Source organism: Camellia sinensis, chromosome 10, assembly GCF_055761805.1.
Source record: "Camellia sinensis isolate YWXY chromosome 10, ASM5576180v1, whole genome shotgun sequence".
Taxonomy (NCBI): domain Eukaryota; kingdom Viridiplantae; phylum Streptophyta; class Magnoliopsida; order Ericales; family Theaceae; genus Camellia; species Camellia sinensis.
In genome coordinates, this window is record NC_138970.1 from 114998156 (window position 1) to 115011400 (window position 13245).

At 36.7% G+C, this 13245-nt stretch overlaps 1 protein-coding gene across 2 annotated transcripts in view; it reads right to left on the reverse strand.

Moving 5' to 3' along the window:
- The window catches only part of LOC114322599 (uncharacterized), a 24841-nt gene extending 12451 nt beyond the window's left edge, over positions 1 to 12390 (reverse strand). Inside the window, exons 1-2 of one of the 2 annotated variants that reach the window (XM_082892063.1) lie at positions 11657 to 12390; positions 2624 to 3097 (exon numbers count right to left, since the gene is read on the reverse strand). In XM_082892063.1, coding sequence (XP_082748189.1) covers positions 2845 to 3097; positions 11657 to 12237 — 834 coding nt within the window. In that variant the 5' untranslated portion in view covers positions 12238 to 12390 and the 3' untranslated portion in view covers positions 2624 to 2844. The remainder of the gene's footprint in view (positions 1 to 2623; positions 3098 to 11656) is intronic. The other variant, XM_082892064.1, reaches the window with a different exon arrangement.
- Between the last annotated feature and the right edge of the window lie 855 nt (positions 12391 to 13245).

Genomic DNA, 13245 nt, shown 5'->3' on the forward strand with positions numbered 1-13245 from the left:
ACCCTTTATGGCTACATCTTCAATACTGGTAAAAATTTCCACAGTATGTTCATTGTCCACCACTTAGTGGATATTTTAAACTTAAATAATTTCCACATCTGTCAGACACAGAGAACCAATATGCCCAATGTTGGTTCAAAATGTACAAAAATTTATAGTCACTACCACACCATAGTAATAACAAAAAAATTGGCAAGCATATCTTCTAACAGAGTATATACCGAATGAGAAGTCCATAAAAAAACAATCATAATAACTCTTTATGGCTAAATCTTCAATATGGGTAAAAATATGCAAGTATGGTTCCATTGGTCCACACAATACACAGGTCGTTCATGGGCCTACAAATTGGTCACTAAATTAACGAATGGTGGCAACATCCTTGATATGAAACCATCAGAGAAGCCAAGACAAATATACGTTGAATATTCAATGAGCACCTTAATTTATACTAGTGTGTCATGACTCTTTCACACAAATTTAAAATAAAAAGGAAACAAACATTTTTTTCTTTTTGGAGGAGACAGATTCTTCAACAATACATCACCTGCCACATATAAGGCATTACAATTCTCAGAGTGCCAAAGGCAGCTAAATCAATGGCCTTTTGTCACTTAGGCACCTAGGTGATGCCCAATGTTCATGTCACACAAGATACTACACAAAGAATGTTGCAAGATTTTTGCTGAATTAAAATTTATGTGTTTGTTATGTTTAAAGAGGAACAGAAACTGCCAACAAAAAATAGGAGTAGAACGAGGCAGCAAGGGAAAAAAATAGAAAAAGCATAAATTCCTAAATCAAGTTAAAAAGAAATTCAGTTCTTTTATGCATTGAAGGAGGATACGGATCTTTGTACATCTATCCTGTTTGGGGCATCTTAATGAACTCCTCAGTTTTAGGAGAGAATACATATTGATCGACCACAATCAATAAAGGTCAACAGACACATCATCAAGTCACCAGTTCAGTCCACAAAGCATTACATGTCCACAAAACAATCACAAAGGGCATCCAAACAATACGAAGAGATGGCTCTAATATTAATTTCTTGCTTGTTCTCCATTTAGGTGAAATGAAAAATTATTTATATAATATAGTTACAGTTAAAATCTCTAATGAACTATATATATTGATAAGCACATGAAGGCAACGAGAATTGAACCAGAAACTAATGAACCATATATAGAACATTCTAAGTTGCGATATAAGAAGCACTCCAATGAAAATTGTACACAACACAACAGCAATGAAAATTGTCTAAGGCCTCACCTAGGTGCTAGGCAATGGGCATAGAGATTATCTTCTTTGTTCTTAACTATGAAGCCCATACCGGGCACTGGTACTTGTACCCGTACCAATAGGACTGCATGCATACCGGGTACTCGAAATACATACCATGTACTTTTTATACATTCTTTGGTAGTTGGGCACTCCACGCGTACTTCATGGGTACGGGATTGGTACATCGAGAGTACACCAAGCTATGGGATATTAGTGGAGATACGTTTAATTTATTATAGAGTTCTGATTTACTTGAAATTATAAATCCTTTATTTGATGTGCCAAAGATAAAAGATGTATTATTCAATGATGAATTTGATGGAAGTGAAAATTGAAGTTTCAAGTTGTCAAATTTTCAAATTTCACTTAGCTTGCTTTTGGAATGAAACTCTATTTTGTAATTTCTCCTATTTAATGGCATTAAAATATCTTATACACTTTGCTTTGGTATTAGCATTGTTGAACTATGATTTCTCTTTTGGTTTTAGAAATTCTCCCTTTACTTTTGTATTGAACTTTGATTTGTAGATTGAATCTCAAAGTATAAATTACAAAAAATAAAAATTTTATTGACGTACCCCAGCCGTACTCGTATCCTATTTTTTAAGTCTTCCCGCATCGACATACCCGTACCAATATTTGTACCCACACCCGTGCTTCATAGGTTATCATATTTAGTAAACCATACATATGTATTACTTGGACCACACAGCATGCCAAAACTCAATAGTTCTTTGGGCTTCATCACCTCACCACATTTCAATTATTTAAGAGTTGTTTGGGATGATCTAAATAAGTGCACTTTTTGTCTTTTTACGAAAAATTGTGCCAAAAAGTAGGGAGGTGATGTGATGAAAAAAAAGATAAAAAGATAAAAAAATAAAAAAATAGATTATTTAAGGGATGCCAACCCACCCCTTAGGCCTAGTTTGGGAAGACTAAATAAGTGCACTTTTTGACTTTTTTTGTATTATGTGTAGAAAAAGTAGAGAGGAGATGTTGATTGATGTGACCCAAAAAAGATAAAAAGATGAAATAAGTGCACTTTTTTGGGAGTAGCCAAACTAGGCCTTAGTATCCCTTCAAATAATAACAATGCTTGTTTTCAAGGTTTGCTGGCATGGAGCTTCCTTCTTCTAAATTTGCAATATAATAAGCTCAAGTTCGATGAAACAGGAACATATTAACTTCACATAGGCTAATATGCAACATAATTCAAAAAAAAAAATAAAAAAAAATAATAGGAGTTCTGATACCAAAAGGCCATTTTAAAAGGAAGTTTTCAATAGGAGTCGATAGTCTGCACAGACTCAAGCATGTTTAGGAAAGCAGAACAAACCTGACATAAAGGGATAGCCAAATGATGAAAGCAAGAGACTCTTGAGGTACCTTCAGTAAGCCAAATCCTATATTTCCTAGCATTATTCCCCTTTGGAACCAAAAACCTTCATCTTTTTTTCATTAGATGTCAAAAGTTCCTCATGTCTGCTTCTTGCATCACTCAACTCTTCTTCACTCATATGGGCTGGATCAAGTCTGTAATTATGAATAGCGAGGCTCTCAGTTACAGCTTTCTTGCTTAACCACAACACTATTTCCATTTGCCCTCAATGCAGCTCTTCTTTTTGCTTGAATTTGTTGCACATATTCTGCAACTATAACATGGAATTTGGGAGCAAGCTTACTAGATGAGGGGATAGGAAGACCTGCCTTCTTCAGGGCGCGATGCGCTTTCTGGAGGTGAACATTGCACAATGCAGGAACCTTGGACCTCAATATAGGCCTGCCACAGGTAATTTGTCCCATCTGTGCACTAGATTAACAACAATGTAATTAATAAAGAGATATCCAATATCATTCACGATACAAAATGCCTTACATATACATAATACATAAATCTATTTAATGAAGGACAAAATACCATATAATTAGTTATTCACTGGATCTACGGTCCTATATTGAAAGTGTTTAATAGGAAAGAAACATGCCACCTGGCATTTTCTGAGAGCTATTACACTAATCTACATTTCTTGAATTCAGAACAGCCAGGATAATTGAAATTCTTTGACCTAATCAACTAACAGGAGTAACGTCAACTTCGAATTCTGCAAGATCCGACAGAAAAAGTTCACTTCAAAGTTTGTTTCATAATAAGTATAGTAGTTTGAATCCTGTTGCTCTCAAACTTCAGATGTCTAATAATACCACCCTTATTAAGTGGAAAAAGGCTAGTATGAGAATTTCTCTCATAATTAGCAAATTTTCAGACCTTTCCCATTGAAACAGTTAAATAAAAAGTCGCAAGCATCTACAACTCGTATAAAAGCAGTTGTTAGGTAAGTGCCTGCCCTCGGTATGGGACAATATACCAAACCCATGCATACTTCATGTTTACCAAAAAAATAATAATCAAACCAAAAAGAAAACTACACAATTCTTTAAAATTACTTATGCCTGGCAATCTATTCAGACACAATAGCTTTAAGAAGCCTCCAACTGGCCTAGCGAAGAATGAGCTCTAGGCAAAGGCACTACATAGATCATTTTTGCTTTATTTGAATAATCTCAGGGAAAATCTCTATTTAAGTCAAAATTGTTGCCCTTATTTCCATCATCTTGGAGTGTTTCTCAGGGAACATCCAACTCATGGGAGATTGCTCCAATGACATCAATACTCAGATGACAAGAAGTCCCAATAGACATAATATATTGGTACATGCATAGGGTTTGTAATCTGGTCACTCTATTGAGCACTACAATAATTGGGTATTGTCCAAAGTTGCCCTTACTATTTATTACCATTATAGAATGCTATATATTTAATTTTATGACACATGCCAAGCTATCTTTTTCTTTTATTTCTTTTTCCTCTTTTTGAGTTTTCAGATCTATTCTTAAATCCAACTTTGCTAGCGATTTTGCATTCTCTTTGTATTCACTTTTGTAGAGTGCAAAATGTTATGGTATAGACCTCTTCTTCTTCACCTTTCTTGATGAAATTCAATACTGTTATCATCAACTTTTCTATCGTATAATATTATATTTACATTTTACATAGAGTATTATATTTTTCACAATATTTCCAACAACTTTTAGAAAAAATTAAGCTTATTTTATGTATACTTTCTAAGATGTGTTTATTTAAATTAAATTATGAATTTCCTATTTTGGTGGAATCTTAGGATCCTCGACCTGATTTCTACGATTTGATCTTGCAAACCCCTTCCACAATCCATTGTAAGATCCCGATTTTGACAACCTTGCTCTTAACCAACAACCACATGATGCCGACGACAATATATTATTCTCCAGTCGATGAACTCTTCCGATGGCGATTGTATCGTTGATGACTTATGCGGTTATTCCATTCTAACATTCCATAAATATCCATTGATTTGTGAGAATATATTGTATATATGGCATATTGTGTATATATGGCATGATTGTGTAAATAAGAATTAGTTAGTATTTCATTTTTCAGTCATAGATTTAGGGCTATATAAACTGATGAACATTTTGTAAATTGATACAATTGAATATACATAAAAACCTTCAGAAATCTTACATGGTATCAAAGCTATCGTTCATTCTGGTTTCTATTTGATCGAAGTTCCTTCTTCGTTCAAAGTTTCATCTTGTTCAAAATATGCCTTCGTTGAAATCGCAATCCCTCGAGCACCAAAATCACGACCCATCCCACCTGGTTCGAAATTCCTCTAATTCCCGATTGAACAACCTCCTCTGGTTCGTCGGACTCAACTTTTGGCTCACGAGGTTGAGTTCTAGTTATGGTTTTGGACTCGATCGAGTTCTCTGGTGGTCGACTCATCTATGTTCATCATGACCCATCTGAGTTTAAGTCATAGCCCATCGACCGTAACCATTTGATTCGCAAAAATCCTGGTCGTCTCCATCTGGTTTCGTGAGGTCTACTCTTTGTCTCTCTCTCTCTTGTTCGACTGGTTCATGGGGTCAATCTGATATACATAGGGACATTTGATATACATTACTTTGGTCTATTTTGGGTTTACTACACTTAAACCCCTCAACTTTTTTGTTATTACCCTTCGGCCCTTGGTTTGGTTATTTTGTTCTATTTAGGGTTTATTGCACTTGAACCCCTTAGTTTTCTAATTACTATGATGTCTCTAGTTTTTGATGAGTGTACTTTTTGCTATCAGAAAGGCCAATGGAAGTATCATTGTCCCAAGAAGAGATGTTTGTTTGCTTCGCCTGTGTCTGCTTCGTCTTCTCAGCAGTTTCCGATCAAGTTCTACGCTCCTCCTCAGAGTACCGTTTCACCTCCCACCGGTTCTACTGCATCTGCTCCGGCTCTTGATCCTGACTTGGCTTCCTTAACTGCTCAGATTAGTTAGCTTCAATATACACTAATTAGTCAACTTCAGCATATATTGTCTACCTCCCAGCCATCTCGGTCTGCCTCCATTGTTTTCTCTCTTCATTCAGGTTTGCTTGGGTCTTCTTTAGAAATTTCTTCGTTTGCCTGGATTTTTGACTCCGGTGCCTCTCATCATATGATTGTACTTCTCTTTCCTTTTATATTACTGTCAATGCTGCTAATGGGTCTAGTATGTCTGTTATATCTATTGGGTCTGTCCTACCGTCTACTATGTCTGCAATCTCTATTCCATCTATCTTATATGTTTCTTAGTTATCTGTCAGTTTATTATCTATTAGTCAACTTGATGCCTCCGATTTTTATGTTATCTTTTCTTCTTCTATCTGTTTTGTGCAGGATCGAATGTCCAAGCATCAGATTGGGACTTGCCGTAGAGTTGGAGACATTTATGTAGTGGAGAGCTTGCATCTGCCTATGACTACCTCTCCGACTCCGACTGCGTTTTCTTCTTTTCAATTAGATTCTCTGTCAAGCCCTTTTTATTTGTGACATTCCAGATTAGGGCACTTGTTTGCTGACCGCTTACGGTCTTTAGCTCAGTTAGGTATATTGGGTAAAATTTCTCCTAATCAACTTACCGAGTGTTGGGGGGTGTAAATTTGCCAAAATGACAGCCTTACCTTTCCGTAAAAGTACTTCTATATCTGATACACCATTTTCTTTACTTCATACTGATGTCTGGGGCCCTTCTCCTGTTCTCACCAAAGGGGGCTCTGCATGCCATGTGTCATTTGATGATTACTGCACCCGTTACACTTAGGTTTATCTTATTACTCATAAGTCCAATTTCTATCAGATATACCATACCTTTCAGTCTATGATTACTACTCAATTTGGATCTACAATTAAAGTGTTACGGTCTGACTTAGGTGGAGAATATTTTAAAAATGAGTTCTGTGAGTATTTGGCCAATTTGGGTACCATTGACCAAACTTCCTATACAGATACACTTGCTCAAAATGGTTGAGCCGAGCGTAAACACCGTCATCTCCTTGAGACAGCTAGGTCTCTTCTTCTCTCTGCCTTAGTTCCGGCTCCATGTTGGGGGAAGGTAGTTATTACTGCTGCTTTTTTTCTCAACCGCATGCCTACTCCCCTTCTTTATGGTTGTTCTCCTTATGAGACTTTGTTTTTCTAAGTTCCTAATTACTCTCTCCTTCGTGTGTTTGGGTCTGCCTATTTTGTCCTTCTTCCCCACAAAGATAAGACCAAATTTAGTGCCCGGCCTGTCCTCTGTGTCTTTTTGGGTTATAGTCCTACTCAGAAAGGCTATAGGTGTTACGACTCTGTTTCCCACCGTCTTTATGTCTTCCGTTATATTTCTTTTCTCGAACATCTACCTTACTTTCAGCTTCCTCCTCTCACCGCCCTAGTTTTCAAAGAGAATTTGATTCATATTGATCCGTTTTCTTCTAAGGTCTCGTCTGATGAGTACATCTCCACAGTTCCTCCTGAGCTTGTTCCATTTTCTCTTCCTGCTTCACCTCTGGCTGCTACTCCTTCTTCGATTTATTCTCCTCCTCTGTTGTTAGTTTATTCTCATCGCATGGCTCCTCCTCCACCGGTTGTCTCTACCCCTGCTGATGATCCTCTTATTTCTGACGACTCTGATCCTATTGCACACCGATATCCTACTCGAGCGCGTCATCCTCCAAATAGATTGGGTTAGTCCAATAAATGTTTTTCTGTTTTTTATCGTACTTTTTTGTCTATTATTCACTCTTTTTCAGAACCTCAGTCTTACAAGGAGACCTGTCAGGATCCTCATTGGGTTCAAGCTATGGAGGATGAGTTGTCTGCTTTACAGAAAACTAGTACTTGGGAGTTGGTTCATTTGCCTGCTAGTAAGAATATAGTTAGTTGCAAATGGGTCTACAAAGTCAAGACTCATTCTGATAGTTCTCTTGAGCGCTACAAAACTCGTCTGGTTGCTAAATGTTTCTCACAAGAGTATGGTATTGATTCTGAGGAGACTTTTGCTCCTATTGCCAAGATGACTACTATCCGTACTTTGATCTCTGTCACTGTTGTTCGTTCTTAACTTCTTTATCAGATGGATGTTAAAAATGCTTTTCTTAATGACCATCTCGCTAAGGAGGTTTACATGCATCCTCCCCCTAGCCTTCACCATTCCTCTGGACAGGTTTGTCGCCTTCAGCGTGCTCTGTATGGTCTGAAGCAATCTCCTCGTGCTTGGTATGATCGCTTTCAGATTGCTATTATTAAGCTTGGGTTTCATCCTTGTGCCCAAGACTTTACTTTATTTCTTCTCCACACCTCTGTTGGATTTGTTATGTTATTACTGTATGCAGATGATATGATCATCACTGGTTCTGACTCTTCTGCAATATCTGAGGTCAAGCAGCATCTTTTCCGCACCTTTGAAATGAAAGATCTGGGCCCATTGTGGTATTTTTTTGGTATTGAGGTAGCTTCTTCTCCTAAGGGCTACTTTCTCTATCAGGCTAAGTATGCGAATGAGGTTATTCATCGTGCCGGTCTTACTGACACTAAGATTTTTGATACCCCCATGGAGCTTAATGTAAAGCTCAACACTACTGATGGTGTTCTTTTGAATGATCCTACTCTATATCGAGAGCTCGTGGGTTGCTTAATCTATCTTACGGTTACTCGTCCTGATCTTACCTATGTTGTTCATGTGATTAGCCAGTTTATCTCTGTTCCTCGCTCCACACATTGAGCTGCCTTGGTTCGAATTCTTCGCTATCTTCGAGGTACTATATTTCAGGATTTACTATTGTCCTCTACTTCCTATCTAGATTTGGTAGCCTATGTTAATTCTAATTGGACCAGTGATGTTACTAACCGCAAATCCACGTCTTGTTTCTGTATGTTTCTTGGCGATTCTTTGATCTCTTAAAAAAGTAAGAAACAAACTGTTGTTACTCGCTCTACTGCCAAAACTGAGTATCGTGCTATGGCTCATGCTACTGCTGAAGTTGTCTGGCTTCGTTGTCTTCTCTCTGATTTGGGTGTACCTCAGTCTTCTCCAACCTCTCTCTATTGTAACAACCACAGTGCTATTCAGATTGCCCACAATACTGTCTTCCATAAACAGACGAAACACATTGAGATTGATTGTCACTTTGTCCGATAACATATGCAGTCTGACTCTATCCTACTTCGTTTCGTCTCGTCGGCTTTGCAACTTGCGGACTTTTTCATCAAGACTCACACTACCGCTCGGTTTCAGATTCTTCTTAACAAACTCTAAGTGTTTTCTGCTAAAACACCTTGAGTTTGAGTGGAGGTGTGAGAATATATTGTATATATGGCATGTTGTGTATATATGGCATAATTGTGTAAATATGAATTAGTTAGTATTTCCTTTTTCAGTCATAAATTTAGGGCTATATAAACTGATGAACACTTTGTAAATTGATACAATTGAATATACATAAAAACCTTCAGAAATCTTACATGATTAGCTTAAATGGTTTCTTGTATGGCATCATGACTGATATATCATTTTATGCAAGTATTCTGAGAAATTAATGATAAGGATGTCTTTGGACTTTGGCATATGTTACCTCAACATATATTATGTCCAAGATTGGGGTTCCACCCCATGGTTTATTGAATGAATGGTCTCCAATTGACCTCACTGGGTTGACTTGCAGGCTTAGTATTTTATTGGCAATCAAAATCTGTTTTTCACAAACTTCATCAGAATTTCAGACTTCCCATGTCAACCAAACATGCATTCTAGACACTACATAATATGTATTACACCCTAAAAGTTGACAAGGCCATCCTCGCAATATATTGATATAGAGGTCATTTGGTAACCCCATTATAGGGATGACTAAATAACCCAATATCCTAAATCTGCACCTCACCCACCAAATAGGAGAAGCGAGGCGGGTTTGGAAGAAATAAGGAAAACCCATGATGGATTCAGGACATACTTTGACCAAACCTACCCTGCTCCAATATGCTAGGAGAAGCGAATTAGTTCCACACTCCCACTCCCTTTTTCTCACAAAGTGCCCTACATCAGCTGCAAGTGTTATATTATGTGTCTCACAAGTCTTCAAAAGGTACTGCTCATTCATTCAATAGGAGCAAGTGGTGAAGCATTCAATGGCATTTGGCTCAGTGGGAAAGTTTTAAAAAAATCCACTAACAGCTTTGGCTGATTGCTATGAGCACACATACAACCAATCAAATTTTGCCATGACACAGTTCTAGTCTAAACTTTTGAAGAATTATTGGGTTCCTAAGGGTAGCCTGCTCCCACCCATTAAATCTTGTCTGTCTTACCCACCCTGCCACTTTTCAGTTTTGTAAAAGGTTTGGGGAATTTATTTCCTCCTAAGGCAGAGTTGGCAAATAGGTTCCTCCTCCCAAAACCTAACCTTGTTTCCATATTTACTCCATTAAGGGGTCAAGTCTGAAAATTTTAAATTGATATTCTACCAACCACATTTTATGGCATACAATCAGCATCCGCGTAAAATTGAAAATCCACTTAAAATGGACTAAATTTTAGGTCAAAGCGTCTAGACTTACAATTCATTACCAAAATAGAGCATAACTAGCTGTCCATGTTTTTCATGTTCTGTCATTTCATAGGATAAGATGGTTCTTCTTACGTAGAACGGAGTATCAGCAAGGGCACTTAACTCATTTCACTGCAACCACGTAACAAAGGAATACAAATGTATGTAAAGCATGTAGTAATATTCAATTACTAGGCATGCTTGCCCAACAAGAGATATTGGATGCCATCCAACCATGGTTTATATAAGTTCGATACGAACCGGCTAGTTCGAACTGACTTTTGGGGTCTCCAATACTGATTCGCCCTGATATACCAGGTGAGGTTGAAAAATCAATCGCAAAACAACAGGTTCATACCTAAACTGGATTCTTTTAATGATTCTTAATGAACCAGTCCAGTTCACTTGCGGTTCAATAAGATGAATTAGATTGCTCCAATAATTAGCTGACACATAGCAAGCTTACCATGCTCTGTAGTTCCACAGTATCTCTAGTTGTTCAAAAGAAACATGGTACATGGCTCTAAATGTCATTGCAAAGGTTTGAATTCGTGGTTAATGACAGCTTCAATAATAAACTTATAGTATACAAATTTTATAATACTTATATTTAAGAGTAAAATATTTAATAATATAAAAATATTAAAATAGTATAATTACAATTTATAAGCTTATTAATTAATTAGACTTTGTAAGTTGTTTAATACTTTGCAATGAGTAAAAAATTGCGTCTATATATCAATATAACGATTAAAATTAAAAAAAAAAAATTAAAAACAAATTAAAGAGACAGAGAGAGCGAAGCATATCATTGAGTTATAGACGTGGTGTTGATAATTTTAAAAAATTCAGAACCGCGCCACCTGATTTGTGATACATAATGCTCAATACTCCTGATACTGTCACCGCAACATGTCCTGATACTGCGATTTACAAACATGCATCTGACGCTAATACCTCATACGTCTAGTAACATTTCCAACGAAGGAGAGACCATGATAACCTAAACTAACAAAGCCCACCACTAAACCAAGTAACAGCATCTACAATCCTCCATCAACTTTGTATTAAATCAAGGAACTTACAATTTTTTCACCAAATCAAGGATGGACCAAATCCTCCACTAAATTCCCAATAGTCACATTTTTACTAATGAAATTTTAATAAGAGCAAGGATTGGAGATGGTTTTGTTTCGTTAAAAAAAAAAAAGGTTAAAACAGGTTCTTGGGATAAATTTGAAATTTTTCGAAAAGGTTTGACAAAAAAAATAAAAAAAGATAGGGCTTTTAACCAAATTTTCACTTCATCATTCAACATAAGATAAACCCATTAATTAACATAATAAATCAATTCCTTATAAACAATAGGAAATTAACAATTAAAAAAGAAACCCAACAAAGAAAGTTGAAGAGAAACGAGAATTGAAACCTCTTGATCACATATTCACAAGGCTTGTAGAGGACTTGCTTCGGATCAGAAAGAATGTGCAGAGAGCAGAACTTCGTTAGCGGCATTGCCTTGAGAGCGCAGCCATGGAACAAGCATTGCCTGTTCACCTCCGAACCCATCTCTCCCTTGCCTTCGATTCCATCGTCTTCAACCTCTTCCTTAAAAATCTCCTTCTCTTCACCTTCCTTAAACGGACTCAGACCAAACTTCCACACATACTCCTTATACTTAGCCTTGAGTTCTTCCATCATCGCCCAGTAATGGTCTTTGTAAACCGTCGCCAGCTGGTTGAAGTTGTGAGCACGGCGCCTGAGGACTTCCTGGTGAGTGAGATGTGAGGAATTGCAAAGGTGAACGTCTTCGGGGGCGGCGGTGATGGCGGCGCCGGAGTTAGGGTTCTTTTCAGAGGAGGCGCGGCCATTGCTGCTAGGGTTTTGAGGAAGAGTCGGGAATTCCGAATTGGGCTTGGTGGTGGAGGTTGATGCAGCCGATGAGGAAGGAGGAGGGTGGTGGGGGTGGCCAAGGGGGTGAGGGAGGCTGGGGTGGCTGGAGGAGGCCATTGTGATTATAGAGAAAGAAAAATCCAGCAGCAGGAGGAGGAGGAGGAGGAGGAGGAGGAGTAGGATTTACGCCGTGTCATCTGGGAGGGAGAGACAGAATCAGGATCCCCCTTTACATTTCTCCTTGCATTTCTTACTTGCAAGTTTATTGGCCCAATTTTAATAATTCTAATAGTTGATATTTTAAGATTTATTTAATATGTTATATTTATAAAAATTTAAATTGATCAGATATCAAAAAGTATATGTTCAAAAAATTTGAACTAAAAATTATTTTTTTAAAGAATTTAATAAATAGTTTTCCGAACACATACTTTCTGATATCTGATCAATTTAATTTTTTACAAATATGATATATTGAACAAATCTTAAAATATGAATGATTCGAATTATCCAAATTGAACCTAAAAGTGGGCTCAATGAACTTGCAAGTAGAAAATGTAAGAAGAATGTAAGGAAGGGATCCTGATTCGGAAAGACAAGCCAAGCTAAGCAGTGACGTGGTTACGAATGGCAACAGGGCAGCACGGGTGTGGGGTCAGGTTTCTAATTTTTTATGAAAAATATTATAAATCTCAAATTTTTTACTAAATGGATGACAATTTTTATATGAATGTGGCGTCTACTTTTATGATCCCATATTTGGTAAAAAGAAATTTGATATTCTTAGTATTATTCATTTTTTTATTGAGAAATTTATTGAAAGGTCAAGGTAAGGATGGTATAAGATATTAAATTCAATGAGTATTTTTATTAGTGATAGATTAATCCTTATGAAATAGTTTGGTGAAAAATCATTTTATTTGTTTTGAATGATTTTTATTTCCAATTTTGTCCCTTAATTTATCTGTTATTTTTTTATTTGTTGAATTTTTTTGACTATCCGTTCAAATTTATCTCTATCTGTTCAAATTATTTTCTATCTGTTTAAATTTTTTGACTATCTGTTCAATTTTTTGTCTATCTGCTCAAATTATTTTCTATCTTTTAAAATTATTTTTCTATTCA